Below are 17,879 nucleotides of genomic sequence, written 5' to 3'. Positions count from 1 at the left end.
CTGGACCCAGATGGCTCCAGAGGAGATAGTGAGGCTGGTGCCTGTGCACAGCCCTCCCTCACTTAAATCCAATTCACTTACAAATCATGGCATCACCTTCCCGATGTCATGGTTCTCTTTGAGAACAAAGGACAAACATCATCTTCCATTTAAACTATGTATCGCCTGAATCAACCCTGTATTCTTGGTGTAAATACAATGTTATACTGTATAATCTTTTAAAAATATATTGGTGCTTTTTCTTTTTTTTGAGGCTGGGTTTCAAAGTTCAGAAGCTACTCTTAGGTTTGATTCCATTGTTGGCTGGCAAGGAAGCTTTGACCTGCTCCAACTTCTAGCCTGAGCCAGTTCATCCCTCCTTATGGCGATCTCCTTCTCTCAGGTTCTCAGCATATTGATGCTGGACTCATTATAGACACTAGGTTGACCTTAATCCTACTCCAGCTCCAAACTTCTGAACTCAAGCAATTTTCCAGTGGTAGGGAATACAGGCACATACTGTTCATGCTTAGTGACATATCTTCTTTGATTTTTCCCCCCAATATTTTGGGACCAACTTTATTTTATCTCCCTGATTTAGGTATCAAAAGATTATTTGTACAATTGGAGGAGTTTGGCAGGATTCCTTCTTTTTCTATTTTTGCAGATCTTGTATTGGAATTAATTGTTCTTTGAATGCTTTGTACATTTATGACATTCTTTTTCTGTTATTTAAATTTTCTTTCTTGTTCTATTAATCTGGGCAATTTATTTTGGTAAACATTCATCTATTTTATCATCAGTATTGTTGGTGTATAATTGGACAAACGTTTCTAATAATTTCCTTTATTACCTTTTGTTGAAGATTTTCATTTATTTTTGATGCTGGCAATTTTTTTCTTTTTCTCTTTTAAAATTAGTTTATACTTCATTTTATAATTAAAAAAAAACAGCTCCTAGTTTTTTTTTTTTAACAATTCGGTAGTTTTTCTCTTTGCTTTAAGTATGTTAATATCTTCTTTAATTTTCAGAATTTGTTTTTATATTGAGGCTTTCTGATTTGTTGCTTTTCTAAATTTTGCATGCTCAAATTATTGATTTTTTAAATTGCAATAAATAAATGGATAGATGGATAGATAAATAAAATTTCTTCTAAGGACTGAATTAACTACATCCCCAAAGTTTTGGTTCATTGCCTTATTGTTATTTTCCTTGATGAAATTATCTATTGTTTCTATGATTTGTTCTTTGATCAGATAATTCTCACGAATTTCATTTCTGATTAATGCTTAGTCTTTTAAAAAAGTCCCTTTATTGAACATATTTTTGTTGCCTCATGGTTTATAAAAGTTGTATTTAATACTTCCGCTGTTTTGAATTTGTTCATAAGGTTTTTATCCTTAGCACATGGTCAATTTTTGTAAAAGTTCTGAGAAATGCATACTCTTTATTTCCATTCAACAACTGCCAGAGCTTTATCATATCTAACTTTTAAAGAATTCTCTCCATTTTTATTTCTTTCTTGTCCATCTTTTTGTTAGAATTGTCTAGTTCTGAAAAGCTACATTGAATTCCCCAACTTTTATAGGTATGTGGTCTTTCTTCCTGTAATTTGATGGACTTTCCTTTAAATATTTAAATGTTATTCATTGCACACATTTCACATCATGATGCAATTTCACTGTCCACTGTGTTTTTAAGGATAATGTAGATGTTTGTTCCTTTTAACCATTTCTATTCTAATTATTGCCTTGAGATCATAATTGCTACCCTTGGCATAAGTTTATCTTAAGCACAATAAATTCTCATTTTAACTGTGCATAACTTTATATTCCAAGCATATTTCTTATAAACAGATTGTTATATTCTGCTTTCTAATCCATTTTGCTATCCTCTTCCAGTTTATGTGATTATTCCATTCACACTTATTCTTGTTATTTCCTTTCATTCTAGTATCTTATACTTTTTCCTCTCTCCACCTTTCCCCAACCCCCTTCAAGAATTTGGTAAAAGAGATGTGGCCCACATAAGGAATCTATAATTGAATCAATCTGCTTCTGTGCCACTGTCCTGCCTCTCTTACCCCTCTCCAGAGCCTTATCACTGTTTCTTATCCTTATATCCTTTACTTTTTAAACCAGAACTTTGTTTTGATTTTGACCATTCCCTATACACTCTATTAATTCCTTCTCCCCCACCCCCATCCATATTTGTATTTCTGATGAGTTTAATAGATTTCTACACCAAATTCTAGAGGAGTATGTGCACATGCATGTGAGTGCATGTATGCATATATATGTGCATTCAATTCTCCTGCATTCACTTAAAAGTTCATATAATGCCCGTTCCTCTCATTCTTTCCTTTATTTTTATATAATCTTCTCACAAACTCTGATTATAAGAAATGTTAAGTTTAAGCCTCTTCCTTATTTTTTGCTGGTATATTTCTTTCCCCTTTTCTTTACTCTCTAAAGACCATCAAAACAGAAGAAAACCATGTTCAGGCTCTCTGTCTTAATGGCCCCTGTGACCTTTTAAGTTATTGAAGGTAAACTTAGATATTCTCCATCTATTGCAATGTAATCACTTCATCATTAGCTCATTCGAATAGCTCAAATGCATTTACTTCTTAAATTTTCTATTGACTCCTTTGTTTGCATTTCAAAGTATTTACTCAGCTTTGACATTTTCATCGGGAATGTTTCAAAATTGTCTCATTCATTAAAGGTCCACTTCTTGTCCCTTCCTTGCCTCCCCCCCCTCCACCAGATTCTACTTAGTCCTTCACAGTAAGTTATTCTTGGTTATAAGACTGAATAATTAGCCTTTTGTAATACCATATTCTAAGATTTGTCTCCTTGATAATAGTAGTTGCCAAGTCTTGCATGATTATGGCTGCGGTTCCTTGTTTCTTGAACTCTTTTTTTCTTGGTGCTTGCTGTATTTTTTTTTTGACCTAGAATCTGTGGATTTTGGCTATGGCTTTCCTGGGAATTTTATTTTAGAGTTTACTTCAGGAGGTGACTGATAGATCATTTCTATTTTTACTTGACCCTTTGGTTCTAATAGATCTGGTCGGTTTTCATTCATGACTTCTTAACACATAGTAGCCAGGTTATTCTTTAGTCAAGGTTTTTAGGTGGACTCTGATGATTCTTCAATTGCCCCATCTTGACTTATTTCCCAGTTGTTTTGATAACTGATACCTTATGTTTTCTTCTATTTTAAAATCTTTTGATTTGTTCTAATATTTCTTGTCTCACAGTGTCCTTGAGCTCTAATTTTCAAGAAGTCTGTTACTTTGGTTAAGATTTCTCATCTTTCAAAAAAAGGTCTGGTAGTAGTAAGCAGGGTAAAATACTTTGGATTCTGTGTATTGTTTTCATGAAGTTTCAATTTTTACCTGAGTTTCAATTTTGGGTGTGACATATCGTTGTTGTATTTCAGGTGGCTGTCTTTTTTTCTGTTTTATGAATTGATATTGGGCATAATTTGTGTGCTGTCCTCTGTAATATCTTACAAATGTGTTTATATTCTAAACTGGGGTTACCCTTGGCTACCATCTCTCTCTGCTGGCAAGCATTTGCTAAGGCGACTTCTGGGCCCTTTTGGGCCCCCTCATTATGGTATTTGATTTACATTAGTAAAGCTTCTACATAAAGCTGTTCTAGTTGTTATCAATGTCCTTTCATCCATCGTCTTCAATAATTAAACAGATAAGTTAAAAATCTTTTAATCACATGATTATTATTCATTTTTATTCTTCTCACTTTGTATTAATTTGTAAGTTGGTATTCTGTGTCCAGAGGATTTACAAGTGACTACCACATCAAGAACAAATGCTTTCCTCTCTGCCAATTATAATAATTTTCTCTGTGTGTGTGTGTGTGTGTGTGTTATTCAGTGCTCACTCTGTCTGGAGCCTTCTGATTTTTTTCTTGAAAAAAGTATTCATGTAGCCTGAAAGTCTTGAGGTAACGGTATAGTGGACAGGGAAAGGGACTAGGGAGTTAGGAAGACCTATCTAGGTTTAAATGTTACTTTGGAATTAGCTGTGATTCTGGGTAAGTCACTTGACCTCTGTGATTCAGTTCCCTCATGTAAAACAAGGCATCTTGGGTCCCTTTTGACTCTGAATCTCTGAAACCATGGTCATATGATTTCTTTCATTACCTACCCTTGAATCATATTTTTCACTTTTTTCCCTCATTCCTATCTTCAGTGACCTGAAGTCACTGAATATCAAAGTATATGATGATTTAATTTGGAGGGTCTTAGCCAGGTCTTAGACTTCTACTTCATCTTCCATAATAGATGTTTGGCTCATAAACTGCACTTATTTTCATGATGGTTTCTTTGTATGTACCCATTTATTTATAGAATGTCTCCCCAGATAGTAGGTACATTCCTTGAGGGCAGGGACTATTTTTGTCTTTTTGCCTTTTTTTCTATTTCCAGCATTAGCACAATGACTGAAACACAGTAGGTACTTAAAATACTTGCTGTTTGGTTGAAATACCTAACATAACCACTGTAATATAAGATGACAAAATATCCCATGAAATGATTTTTTCTTGTCTTCAGACACACAATAAAACCAACTAGTTAGTTTTCTAATCTGTTTATGGTGACAATGTCAAGGATCAATACAATTCAGGTTCTCTAGTAGTTTGTACATTCACTGGTCATTGGACAAGATTACACATTTACACATCACTTATGTTTAGAGCACCAAAAGCTAAGTTATTGTTTACAAAGAGTATAAAAATTGTGATTCTTAGCACCTTCTGCCTTGTTCCCTGACATCATTACTGGAGAAGTAGTAGGAGACCACAGACAACCGAGGGCTAGTTTGTATTATTCTTTTTCATGGGTTGCCATGGCCAAAGAAGTCATTGTCAAGTGGCCAGCCTATTAGTGAGCAGCTGTCTCATAATTAGTCAGCCTGGACCTTGGAAAGCAGTCTATTGCTGGGGCAATAGTTGAAGCTTTTCCAGCCAAGCAGAATCTACCAGAGGTCTCACTGTCCTAGCATAGCTTTCAAGAAACCAATGGTTATTATTACAATGCCATGATGACCCACTGGAACAGGATTTTGTGGAAAAAAATGTCACTGTCATGGTATGACATATTCATTTTGTTGGGCAAGGAGCCACGAAGCAAGAATTTCTTGGAACATTGAGTCCTGGGGTTTCACCACTTCCTAGCTATGTGATCTTTGGCAAGTTATTTCTACTCTTTTAGCCTCAGTTTCCTCATCTGTAAAACTGAGAAGATAATAATACAGGACCACCTACTTCCCACTATTGTTGTTGGAATCAAATAAAAGAATGTGACATGCTTTAAAACTATAAGACATTATACTGTGTACATTGCTGCTGTTACTCTCCAGTGTTTTCATTCAGAGGATTTTTACATGACAAGTCTCAGTTTCTACAAGTCACAGAGTCATCACATAAAGTCCTTCCAGTTTATCTATTTTACTACCATGGGCAGGGGGGAAGAAGAGGCTATCATTTTAAAAATCAGACTGCCAGGCAACCACTCCCACCCCCATACCTTCTGCCCTTTCTAAAAACAAAACTAAGACGCAGACTTAACAGAGCTCACTATTTTAACATGGTTTGTCAAACCTTCGCACACTGCTGCTGTATGGATATTTTCTTTTTTACAATAGGTTAATGCCTTTTTGATCAAACCAATATTTGGCACATAGCAATTTTCTCCCAGCTAGGATAGAAAATATTTTGCCAACTCCATCTGCTTAGTTTTTGCTGAGTGGGAACAGATTGTACAGTTAAAAACCAAGTCTTGAGAAATGTCCCTTTTTGTATAATGGAGAGTGAGTAACTAGTTCTATTTTAACATATTACTAGCACCTTATCCAACACACAGAATAAAGAGGTGAGTTATCAGTGACCTTTATCATAAAGCCCAAAGGGCACAAAACCAGCCATGAAGGAAACTGCTTAATTTCTTTACATAAAGGATGAATACAAATAAAATTATACATAACTTGAAAATGTCACTGCATAAATTAAATTCACTGTCAAAGTGAGTCATTAACAGCCCACTGATAAGAAAAAAGAAATTTATTCATACTACATTTTATTGCAACTATCACTATGATACAAAGACCATGAACATGGAATCGAAAAGAGATATGAAAGTATGAATGGTAATTTGATTATTTGCAAGGTTTTTATTTTGTTTTAAAGTAGAAAATATTGGTCAGGCAGTTTTACTCAAATGATTGAACATGGTTGTTTTATTTTAATAGTTCAATAGATTAATCATGTTAAAAACATTCTGATAGGTTAAAGCTAGATCAGACACTGAAACACCTTTAAAAAACACAGTCTCATTTGCATTTACTAAGGAAGACACCTCTTCTATGCAAGTTAAGGGAAAAAATATTCAAAGTTATAAAACAGGTAATAGAGCTCTCTTCATCTATGGAATTTCTGAGGCAGGGTCTGAAAAAGAGTTAAATAGGAGGTAGGTAAGCTGAAATAAAGGAGAAAGATTGAGTTGAGTATAGTAAGCAAGATTTGAGTATAGAAAGGAATGAAAAGGACACAGGGAAGGGACTTGAGAAGTCCAAATGAGGAACCAAGCATGGTGTTTAGAGGTCTTGGAAGGAGAAAATAAACAAAATCTCAGGTCTTTAACCCCAGTTCTGCTACTTACCACTGTGGGGACCCTAAACAAGACACTTAACCTTTCTTCTTCATCTGTAAAATGTGGGGCTTGGGGTAGATGACCTCTAATGTCACTTCCAGTTCTAAATCTATCAAATTAATAGAGCTATATTGACTGGATGATTGATACAATTGAAAAGAAACTAGATTTATAAGAAAAACTGGATTTGGATCTTTGTAGTAGAAGTAGAAAAGAGAGGAAGACCTTACAGACGGCAAAATAAACAGTCATCAAAATTGCCTGGCTTGAGAATAAGAGACTTGGTAAGGCTCCCATATCTCAGAAAGGTGTCCTTCCTCAGGGGTCCATATTTCCCCCCTTTTTAAGGCGCCATAGCTTGAGGGTGATGTGGAGAACTTAGGGAGGCTTTAGGAAAGGGGGATCATTAAAGGGTTTGAGAACATGATCTCTGAAAGAAGGGCAAAGGAACTGGAGAAAGAAAATGCTGAGGGACAACTTATTTTCATGAATATGAATAGCCATTATACAGAGGATGATGACCACTCAGAATTACCACTGAACAAGGGTAAACAAGTTTTTTTTTTAACATTGCAACATGAAAAACCTGGATTAAATATAAGAAATTCCTGACAGTGACTGCTGTTAAACACAAGGAGAGGTTGCCAAGGGAAGTTGTACAATCTCTTCCTCCAAAGTTCTCTAATAATAGAATAGTCTCAACTTTGTGAGGCACTGTCAGAAGACAGGAGCATAGACTTAAGAGTCCTAACATTCAACTGGTTTACTGCTTTCTGGATAGCTACTCATCTGTCCTTTAATCTGCAATGGTCACAGACACCCGTCCTGGGATATGTCAAGTTCCCTACAGACTTATTTTGGTATTATTATCTCTGCAAGTTACCAACCCCAACAGAACTGGGATTCCTGCCCCTATCAGTGGGTCATAAATAAATAACTTTTGTCAACTGTACACAGCCCACTGATGATTATATTATGCTGGTAAATAGATGGGCTCAGAAACGCTTTGGGATCCAAGGTACAATATAAATATTAAGTGATATCTGAGAATACTTTGAAGCTACAGCTTTAATAGAAACCCGTGTCTTTTGTTAAAATACCCTGGATTCTTTATACTGTATTGGTGAGGTTTCAATTTTTATGTCAGTAAATTTCAAGTTTTGATGTAGGTTGTTACTGTCACATATCACTTGGCTAAGACTCTTTTCTTTTATTTCTATTTTTTATTGCATTTAAGTAAGCCTATGGCTACTGAATACAGCTGGTGTTTCTTGCTTTTGAAAGCTTAGCCTGTAGATTATTAAATGAAGAAAAGGGACTTAATCATACTGAAACCCATGGAGAGAAAGTGAAAGAAAGGAGATTTAACAAGCTGTTGTAAATCGTTCTCTTGTCCATGAAAACAGAGAAAAGGAGATCACTTGGCTTGATAGCACTGCTTCTTTGGAATACTAAATAAGGCATTACATATTTTGATAAACATTGGGAATTTTAAGCTTCTGTGATTATATATATCTCAAATCTAAGTCACTGGTATTAGGTCTTGGTCTGGCACTATTAATACAATGTGAAAGCAAGGAAATCCTTTCACAAATGCTCTACAACTAAATATACAGATTTTTCTGCTGCACTCAGATGAAAAGTTGGAACTTTAAAAAATTATGGTAAGTACAAAAAAGTAAATTGGTCCTATAGTAAGAAGATGATCCTTCTTCTAAGCAAAATATGCTTATTATACATCTAAAAATCTTCACTGGCTTCTAATTTGGACTTTTTCATTCCAATAAGTTTTGACAGTACTACTGACACTGACTGAAACAAATTTAATTTCTGTAAAAGACTGAATAAGTTGACCTAATTTTCCTTTACTAGTTCATTCCCATAGTACACATTTATGACATAAGAGCTATGTATAAACATGGTAGTGGATGCCTCCAAAAGGGGGTGGGTTGAGGGAAAACAATTTAGAGAGATAGTCTGGAAGCTTCAGAAGAGGGATATTTGGGTAGACTAAGCAAAAATATATGAAAGAACTGATACATTTAAGTAGGACTTAATTCTAAAAACTATGCTGAGGGAGAGAACTCATCCTAGTACCTTTGGTTGGGGTATATAAGAGCTTTAGAAGACTGAATGTGAGTTCCATAACTCAGAATATTAAAAATTTCCCATCATTTCTGTCTCTACCAAAATATCTTTGTTTCACTTTTGATTTCTTACATATATAAGGAGGAGCAATTTGTTTTCTCTAAAATTCAAGCATACCAGATAATATCTCTAAAAACTTAGCTCTGTAGAGAATATTGAAAGATCACAAAATGAAAACCCTAAACATGCTTATAATTAAATTACATCCATTGGACTTCATGCCCTTGATGGACATGTTCTGATCCCTGCTAAGAGAGCCCATGCATATTTTACTTCAACTGAAGAACAGGCACCAAGACTGCTTAAATGGATTTCCTTCAGTCGAGCCAAATGGGGTTGTTTGTTAACCCAGAATGACAGCAAACACCCAATCCTCTAATTAGATATGCTGCTCGTTCTATTAGCAGTGTCTCTAACTCTAGTTTTGTGAGCAGCTACATGTAAAAGGGAATGAGACACTATGATGCCAGTGGATTACAAACAAGTCTGAGAGCTTGAACAAAACAAGGAAAACTTGAATATTTTGATTGTGCCAAATGACTAGGAAGCAGGCACTCAACAACCTTGTCCAGGTAATTCTTCACAGAAGAAATATCATGTTTTGATTACTTGCTTACTTGAACATGATACTCTATTGTTCTAAAACAGAAGATACCAGTCTAATTTTTTTGGAGGGGGGAGGGTCTCATTTGGAGAAAAGATCAAATTTAAACAGATTAAAATACATTCAGTGGATTAAAAAGCACAGTCACATCATGCAGAAGGGGCAAAAACAAAAACAACACTTAATACATTAGCACAGTTTTAACCCCACACCCCACAGTACATTATCAGGTTACAATCATATCAACTACAAAACATAAAAAGTTATAATTAGCAATATTTACATAGCTACATCAACATTAAAAAAACTTAAGAGGAGGAAAAATCTCAATTAGAAAGAGCTTTGTAACATTCAAAGTAAATAATAAATACATTTTTAATGTTGCTGAGACTTAACAGAACTGTTCATGCTAATAAAACCAAGTAGAAAATGAAATAAAATTTAGCTAAATACTTTTAAATTTTATAATAAAAGAAGTTAAATTCTTATAAGTCAGCATGAACAACATGGCTTATTTAAGGGGTTGTAAAAATGTGTAAAATACTTGGATTTCAGTGTTTTAATTTTTAAAAGGAAGATATATATATATATACATATAAAAGGAAAAACTCAACCTGAGCAACTTGTTGCAAAGGGTTCTGTTCACATGAAAATACTGTGCAATTTCTACATGAGTTATTTTTTAAATCCACTTAAATACTAGTAGTTAGGATAATTTACCATATATTTAAAATATTACTAAGAAGAAGATTGGTGAGCAGCATAATAAAGGTACTAGAATCTCTTCCTGCCTAAAAGAACATTTATGTTGACTCAAGTCTAGGCCAATTTAAAACTAGATAAATTAGTTTGCTCACTAGTTTTGTAGCTTTCCACTTATTCTAACTAATCAGAATGAAAAGAAAAGTATAGTGTTAGCCCCCCTCCTTCAAAATTACATGCTGATATTCTTTGGGACCAAAATGAATTTCATGTATAGTACCAGAGGACTTTATGGTTTGTTTGGAATTGAAAAGGATTCACCAACCTCAAGAAAATGGTGTAAATCCCCCAAAAGAAGCATTTATCTATCATAAGAACAGGGTTGGGTGACATCTACTGGAATATATGACTTGTGACTTCACTTGTACTAAAATCTGTTTTTAAAAACTGTGAATACATGAGGGTTTCTGAGTTCAAAAGCATGTTAAGTATGATTCATTCAAGGTCTTCTGTTTCTTCAGAAAATAGGTCCGCAAGATCAGCCACTGTCAAGACTGAAGCCTCTGACTGCTTCAATGATGAGCTAGTATGGCTGTAGAAATTTTAGAGAGCAGAGTAAGATTAGCCAAAGTTAGCACACAATGCAAAGAGTCATGCTAAAACTTCTACTATCTACACTCCAATGTATGTCTAGAGGAACCTGGATGGTAAGATAACCTAAAGCTAACTTTTATTTTACTTATGTGGTAGCCTCTTTTTTTCCTTTCAGATTTCTAATGGAAGAAAACAATTTCTGACTTCAAATCACTATTCTGCTCAGCAGAGCAGCTCGGAGAAATGACCCCTTTTAAGGCAATATTCTACTTTTTGGATTTCCTCCAATCAGACCTATCTTACAAGAATGTCATGAAGTATCAGTTAATGACTGTTAAGAACTTTGAAGAGGAAAAACATATGGTACAAGTGTTAAGAAGTTTTATGATTTCCAAATTGGATTTGTTTGCTGACCAAATTAAAAGTTTTACTACTATAGTACAGTAGCACCAGATTCTTTTGCTTTTGCTGACAACAATAAAATTAATAGCTAAATTCTATGCTCACACTCTCCCTTTTGTATATGACTATCAGACATACAAAAAACAAATGTTCATATTTATCCATACTAGTTTAAAACTTTCAATTTTTGGGGGGTGGCAGAAACATTTTATCACATAAACTGATCAAGGGTTGCTTTATAATCTGATAGTTTTAATACACTTTTAATTAATCTATAAATACACACACATATTTCAAATTTATTATTTCATGTTTTGACTTAAAATTCAAAATTAAAGTGAAATCAATATGTAACTAGTTTTTTCCTCCATTAAAACAGAGTTTTAATATATTTAATATTGCATGTAGACTCTATTTTAAAAGGCACATATGCTTTTAGTTTGTGAACTAAATGCGAAAAGATATTAGATGAGACATAATAACTGCTCTTCTTCCAACTTAGATGAAGATGAATTATTTTGCAATTTGTAATTTATAAATGATTTTTTTAATGAAATCAGTTATGCCAAATAAAGGTCCTAAATTTGTGCTTTTTCACACACACACATATATGTATGCTTGACAAAATTGCTTTTTAAATTTAATTGATCATTGTTACCTCCTCTCAGCGGTTTTCAACATTGCCTGCATTCTTTCTTCAATAGTTGCTTTAATTAGGAATCTGTGAACAATGGTAGGCCTATAAGATGAATAAAAATGAAAAAGTCATAGGGACAGGAATAAAGACTGGACCTGTGGTTTTGTCAGTACAGGAAACTCCCTCTACCAATCAATATAGGTTGACACCTTTTTCTGTAACTTATAGCTTTAGAGTTACTTGAATGACTGTGTGACTTGCCCAGGGTCACACAGCTAGTATGTGTCAGATGCAGTCCTTGGACCCTGGTTTTCTAGGCTAACGGCCTGCTTTCTATATACTGTAATAACATAAGCTTCACATTAAAATATAATAAACATACTAATTAAAACTAATTAGTCATAAAGAATCAATATTATATATAATTCTTTAAACTCTCAAAGCAAAATATGAATGTGCATAATAGTTAAAGAAATAGCAAAAATTCCTAAACAGAAACTGATATCATCTATACAGGAAATAAATGTCTTACAATAGTCTGCTGTTACATAGATGTCCAGAAAAAGAATTCAAGTTAATGTGGAAAGATGTGGGGGAGCACTTAGAGAACTTTTTTCTGGCAGAATACTCCTGTTGACTGCTCAAGATAGTGATTTGTATAAAAACATAGTACACAAGTCTAAATCAAGCTTTGCACCGTTTCTTTCAAAACCAACTCTCCTTTGCCAACTTCCCTGTTTCTGTCAATGGCACTGTCAATCTTCTTGAAATGTCAGCTTGAAACTCTTTTAGGGATTTAGGGAAGAGATTGGTCAAAATGACTAAATGGGGAACTATTCTGGTTTTAGGCTATAAAACTTCTTTTTATTAGTGATAACCTAAAACAAACGGAAAACCACCATGTATAGATTCAGAAATATCAGGTTTCCTCTACTGAAAAATGTCAGGATTTAAAACCTAACTTAACTTGTCATTTCCTAGCCTGAACAATTTAGACAACAAAAGAACAACTGCTGGATTTGGAATCAGAAGATATGAGTCTGAGCCCCTGCTCTGCTTACTACCCACGTAACTGTGAATAAGTATCATTCTCTGAATCTTTCTTTTCTTATCTACTATCAATAATAATGATAAATATCAGCTCCATTTTTTGTAGTGCTTTACATATATTTGATCTTTATGAAACCCTGTGAGGCAGGTGCTCTTCTTATGCCCATTGTGTAGAAGAAGCAACTGAGGCTCGGTTAGGTTAAACGAATTGCTCAGTGTGACAAAGCAATGAGGTGTCAAGGGTGGGATCTGAACACAGGTCTTCTTGACTCAGTATCAGTAAATGTCCGCTAGTACTTCTGTAAATGAGGAGGATGGATTAGATGACCTTTAAGATCCCTTCTAATTCTAATATACCATAATCTGATGGTGGCAGAATAAATAATGAGTACAAACAAGAATTTAAAGTGAAAAATAGTAAGTTTAAAAAAAGTTCAGCTCCAAAGCTTACCATCCCCTTGTATCTTTTCATTTCTTATCACTGTTTAAAATAATTCTTGGGTAAATTGGCTTTAGCTATGAACATGTTCTTTTCACATAAAAGATTATCATAGCATCCTTACACTAAATTTTCTTGCCCTGCTGGTCTTTTGTTTAAAATTAGACCTGCCCCCAACCCCTCTCCCCCAACAAAAGTAAAACTAAAAAAATAAAATTAGACCCCATACTATGAAAATTGATTAGTCCTAATCATTAGACTGGTAGACAAACCTACTTGCTGTGGGGTTAATCCAGGATCCTTGTCTAGGTCCCACGGTTTGGAAAGGAAGGAAGAAAGAAAAACCTGCCCTAGGTTAAAACTTCATTCAATTTAACAAGCATTTACTAAGACCCTAATACTCAAAGGTATCATGTAGGCCTGGGCTTTAATCTGTAATTGCCTGAGGCTGAACTTTGATTCTGGATACCTGAAGAGAGGTGAGATTATTTATTCTATCACATTTCTATCCTACTCACATCTCTTTCCCTCCCCCTTCTTTTTTTAATAGCCATGAGTTGCCAACCTATTGGGCTTCTGTTATACGTCTAGTACTTCCCAAGGCCAATCACACACATACATTGCTCACTTTAATAATATTCCAACTAAAGCGCCCATTATGGATGTATTTTTATAAATACGTATTGTACTAAGGAAAAACAATGGGTAACTTCATCAATTTGACATTTATATCCAGGTAGAACTGAAGAGACATCTTCTTGTTACAAGATTCACTTTGAGCACTGGGCTAAATCTAGCAGATCCTTAGATCTGACCTAGAAAGAGGCTTGCCTTTTCCTCAGGGCAAAAGTTGAGAGGGAGAATTGTTGGTTTTCATCTGAATTTGATCTACTTTCTTTCATATGTAGTCTGGGCAATTAACAAATTATCAACTTTCACCCAAATTATGGGGTTTGCTTTCAATTTCATTGCCAACCCAAGTCTTTCCAGTCTTTTCCCCAGATAACAACCTTTTTGAGGGTCCAAGAGATAAGGATAATTTGAAAAATTAGGAAGACGAATATCAATTAGGGGAAGTATCTGCATTGCCCACACTACAGATAGGGAAAGGAATACCAAAAGACCCCTGGAGTGTCTTGTTGGCTTTCTAATTAAAAGGCTGTCAGACTGTTGTAACACAAGTTAAAGAAGCACAAAGTTAAAAGAGGTCTTAAAGGTCAATTATCACAATTGTTTCTCAAAGCATGGATTCCACCTACAATATTACCAAGAAGTGATAATCTAGCCTCTGCTCGAACGGTTCTAGTGATTGGGAACTCATTACTGAAACAGGCAGCCCATTTTCATGTTGAGATTGTTCTAAATATTAGGAAGCTCTTTTAAAAATATATCGAAATGATTTATGACCAAACAAGAGATAGAGATTATGAAATGCAAAATGGATAATTGTAGTTACATTAAATTAAAAAGATTTTGCACAAAGCCAACACGACCAAGATTAAAAGGGAAGCAGAAAGCTGGGAAACAATTTTTATAGCCAGTGTCTCTGATAAAGGCTTCAATTCTAAAATATATAGAGAACTGAGTCAAATTTATAAAAAATACAAGTCATTCCTCAATTGATAAATTGTCAAAATATAGGAACAGGCAGTTTTCATACGAAGAAATTAAAGCTATCTATAGTCACAGGAAAAAGTGCTCTAAATCACTACTGATTAGAGAAATACAAATTAAAACAACTCTGAGGTAACATACCATCAGACTGGCTAACATGAAGAAACACGAAAACGATAAATGTTGGAGAAGATGTGGGAAAACTGGAACACTGATGCATTACTGATGGAATTGTGAAATGATCCAATCATTGGGGAGAATAATTTGGAACTCTGCCCAAAGGGATATAAAAATGTGCATACCCTTTGACCCAACACCACCACTTCTAGGTCTGTATCCCAAAAAGATCATACAAATGAGAAGAGAGCTCACATATAAAAAATATTTACAGCAGTTCTTTTTGTGGTGGCAAAGAATTGGAAATTGAGGGGATGCCTATCAGCTAGAGAATGGCTGAACAAGCTGTGGTATATGAATGTAATGGAATACTATTGTGCTATAAGAAATGATGAGTAGGTGGACTTCAGAAAAACCTGGGAAGACTTACATGAACTGATGCTGAGTGAAGTGAGCAGAACCAGGAGAACACTGTACATAGTAACAGCAACACTGTGCGATGACCAATCTAGATAGACTCAGCTCTTCTCAGCAATGCAATGAACTAAGGAAATCCCAAAAGACTCATGATGGAAATGCTATCCGCATCCAGAGAAAGAACTCTGGAGTATGAATGCAGATGGAAGCAGACTATTTTCTCTCTCTTTTTTTTCTTTGGTTGTTTCTTTCTTATGGTTTTTCCTTTTGGTTCTAATTCTCTTTTACAACATGGCTAACGTGGAAATGTTTAATATGATTGTACACGTACAGCTTATATAAGAATGCACATGGTCTTGGAGGGGGAAGAAAAAGAAGAGGGAGAAAATTTAAAACTCAAAATCTTATAAAAGTGAGCACTGAAAATTAAAAATAAATAAATAAATATTTAAAAAATGTAAAAAAAGATCTAAATGAAATTTGCTTCAAGGCAACAGCTGCCCTCTGGAACCATACAGCCTAAGTCTAGAGAAAGAGTTGGACTATTTATTTAGTTTCCTAAATATCTAAAGTGAAAGTGCTTGATTTTATTTTCAGTCTTACTTTGTTTGTCCAATTCGGTGTACTCTTCCAATAGCCTGAAGCTCATGTGCAGGATTCAGAATAGGTTCCACTAAGAGAACATGAGTTGCTTCAATGATATTTAAACCATTGGAACCTGTGTGCAGGGGTAGCAGCAAAATATTGATCTTGGGATCATATTTAAATGCTGAGAGGTTTTCCTGAAAGAAAAAAAAAAACAGACTTAAGTATTTCAAATGTCACCACAGAAAATTGGTAGGATGCTTTGAGGCACCCAGATAATGAACTTCTGTGAAATTTAAAATGCATCATTTTCAAAAAATCAAAACCTAAATTAATTCAATGCTATAGAAAAGTATTGTGTGGACTATTTTTTGCCACACAAAAAGTATAATATCTGTGTGTATGTACATTTCACAGGGAGCTTCCTTATATTAAATTTTCAAAATTAAATTCATTTATTTTAATTTTTAAAATTAAATTTTAAAATATTAAGTACCTACTATTGGGGTAAGATACAAATTTAGGTAATACATAGTACATGCCCCTACGTGTTTACCATCTATTAGAGGAATAAGAACGATACAATGATAACTATAAAATAAAACATTATATGATAAATATATCAGTGTGGTGTTAATCAAAATACTAGGTGGGCTCTAAGGGGCTAAGATTTGTCACTGATTATGGATAAGAAAAATTTAATTGAGGATATCTCTTCTACTGTACTTTCTGCCTAGAAGGTCATCAGACTTTGAGGGGCCAGGAAGGCCAGGCAAGAGAGATACAGAAGATTCTCAAGCAGAAGTGGCAAGATGATTGATGAGTAAAGAACAAATTGCACAGATTTATAAAGAGAAATTGAGTATAAACATGTACAAATCTCAGAGCAGTGTGAAGGGAGAATGGAGAGTAGGAGCTGTCACGGTAATCTAGTCAGATAGCAATTAGTAGGGTGGTAGAAATGGTAATAGTGTGAGGAGATAAATACTAGCGATATTGCTGAAGAAAGCTTGGCAGGTCTTGGTAACTGGATGTCTATGACAGACAAAGGAGTCAGAGATAACTCCACAGGTTTATACATGGAAAATAGGGTAAATTCTATGGACAAAAATGTAGAAGTTGGAAGAGGTTCCAAACATAATAAACTCAGTTTTGGATAGAAGTTTGAGGTCTCGATGGCACATTCAGGTAGAGATACCCCAAATGCAGCTGGAGATGTAGAGAATGTCCTTGAGAGTTAATGGGACACTGAGTCTCTAGATATCACTACCATGACTCTGCTGCATTCTCACCTTGAACTTCCCTCAGCTACTAGGACCTTCTCACTCTGGCACATTGCTCCATCATCTCAGCTTCCTCCCCATGATGAGCTCCTTCTAGGGACTCTATTTTGGGGACGCACACAGGCTGGCCATATTTTATTACCCTCTCAGATATGCTTCTGACTCTCTGGACTGTGCCACTGTGCCCCTTTTATCTCAGCCTCCTTCACTCTGTGCTTTTTAGCTCCCTTTTCTGTGGTGTCTTCTGTCAATTAGAATACAAATTCCTTGATGGCAGGGATTGTTTCCTTTTGCTTGTATTAGTAAGCTTGGCAAAACACCTGGCACAGAGTAGGTGCTTAATAAATGCTTGTTTGCTGACAGGTGCAGAATCCTCCACAACACTCTACATACTTAATGAACATTTGCTGAATTGAAAGATAAGAGGGCTGCTTCAGACAAATACCTAACAGCCCTGAGTCCAATTTTCTCATCTCTAAAATATGGATGTTAGAAACTAGATCAATCATTCCCAACTTTTAAAAAATATGAGGAACTCTTTTTACCAACCAAAAAATCGTAAGCCTAAAACAGAGAAACTGCATAATGACAAAAAAGCTTAGATGGATTTAATAAAACTTTAAAATA

At 34.8% G+C, this 17,879-nt stretch overlaps 1 protein-coding gene across 1 annotated transcript in view; it reads right to left on the bottom strand.

Annotated features, from left to right (window-relative positions):
* Window positions 1–9,859: 9,859 nt before the first annotated feature.
* The window catches only part of SHPRH (SNF2 histone linker PHD RING helicase), a 133,064-nt gene continuing 125,044 nt past the window's right edge, over window positions 9,860–17,879 (bottom strand). Inside the window, exons 28-30 of the mRNA XM_036766257.1 lie at window positions 15,988–16,166; window positions 11,769–11,849; window positions 9,860–10,706 (exon numbers count right to left, since the gene is read on the bottom strand). Of these exons, the coding sequence (XP_036622152.1) occupies window positions 10,610–10,706; window positions 11,769–11,849; window positions 15,988–16,166 (357 nt within the window). The 3' untranslated portion in view covers window positions 9,860–10,609. The remainder of the gene's footprint in view (window positions 10,707–11,768; window positions 11,850–15,987; window positions 16,167–17,879) is intronic.

This window comes from Trichosurus vulpecula, chromosome 7, assembly GCF_011100635.1.
Source record: "Trichosurus vulpecula isolate mTriVul1 chromosome 7, mTriVul1.pri, whole genome shotgun sequence".
Lineage (NCBI taxonomy): Eukaryota > Metazoa > Chordata > Mammalia > Diprotodontia > Phalangeridae > Trichosurus > Trichosurus vulpecula.
Note: the sequence above shows the minus strand (reverse complement) of the source record. Positions and strands in the feature narration are given on the sequence as shown.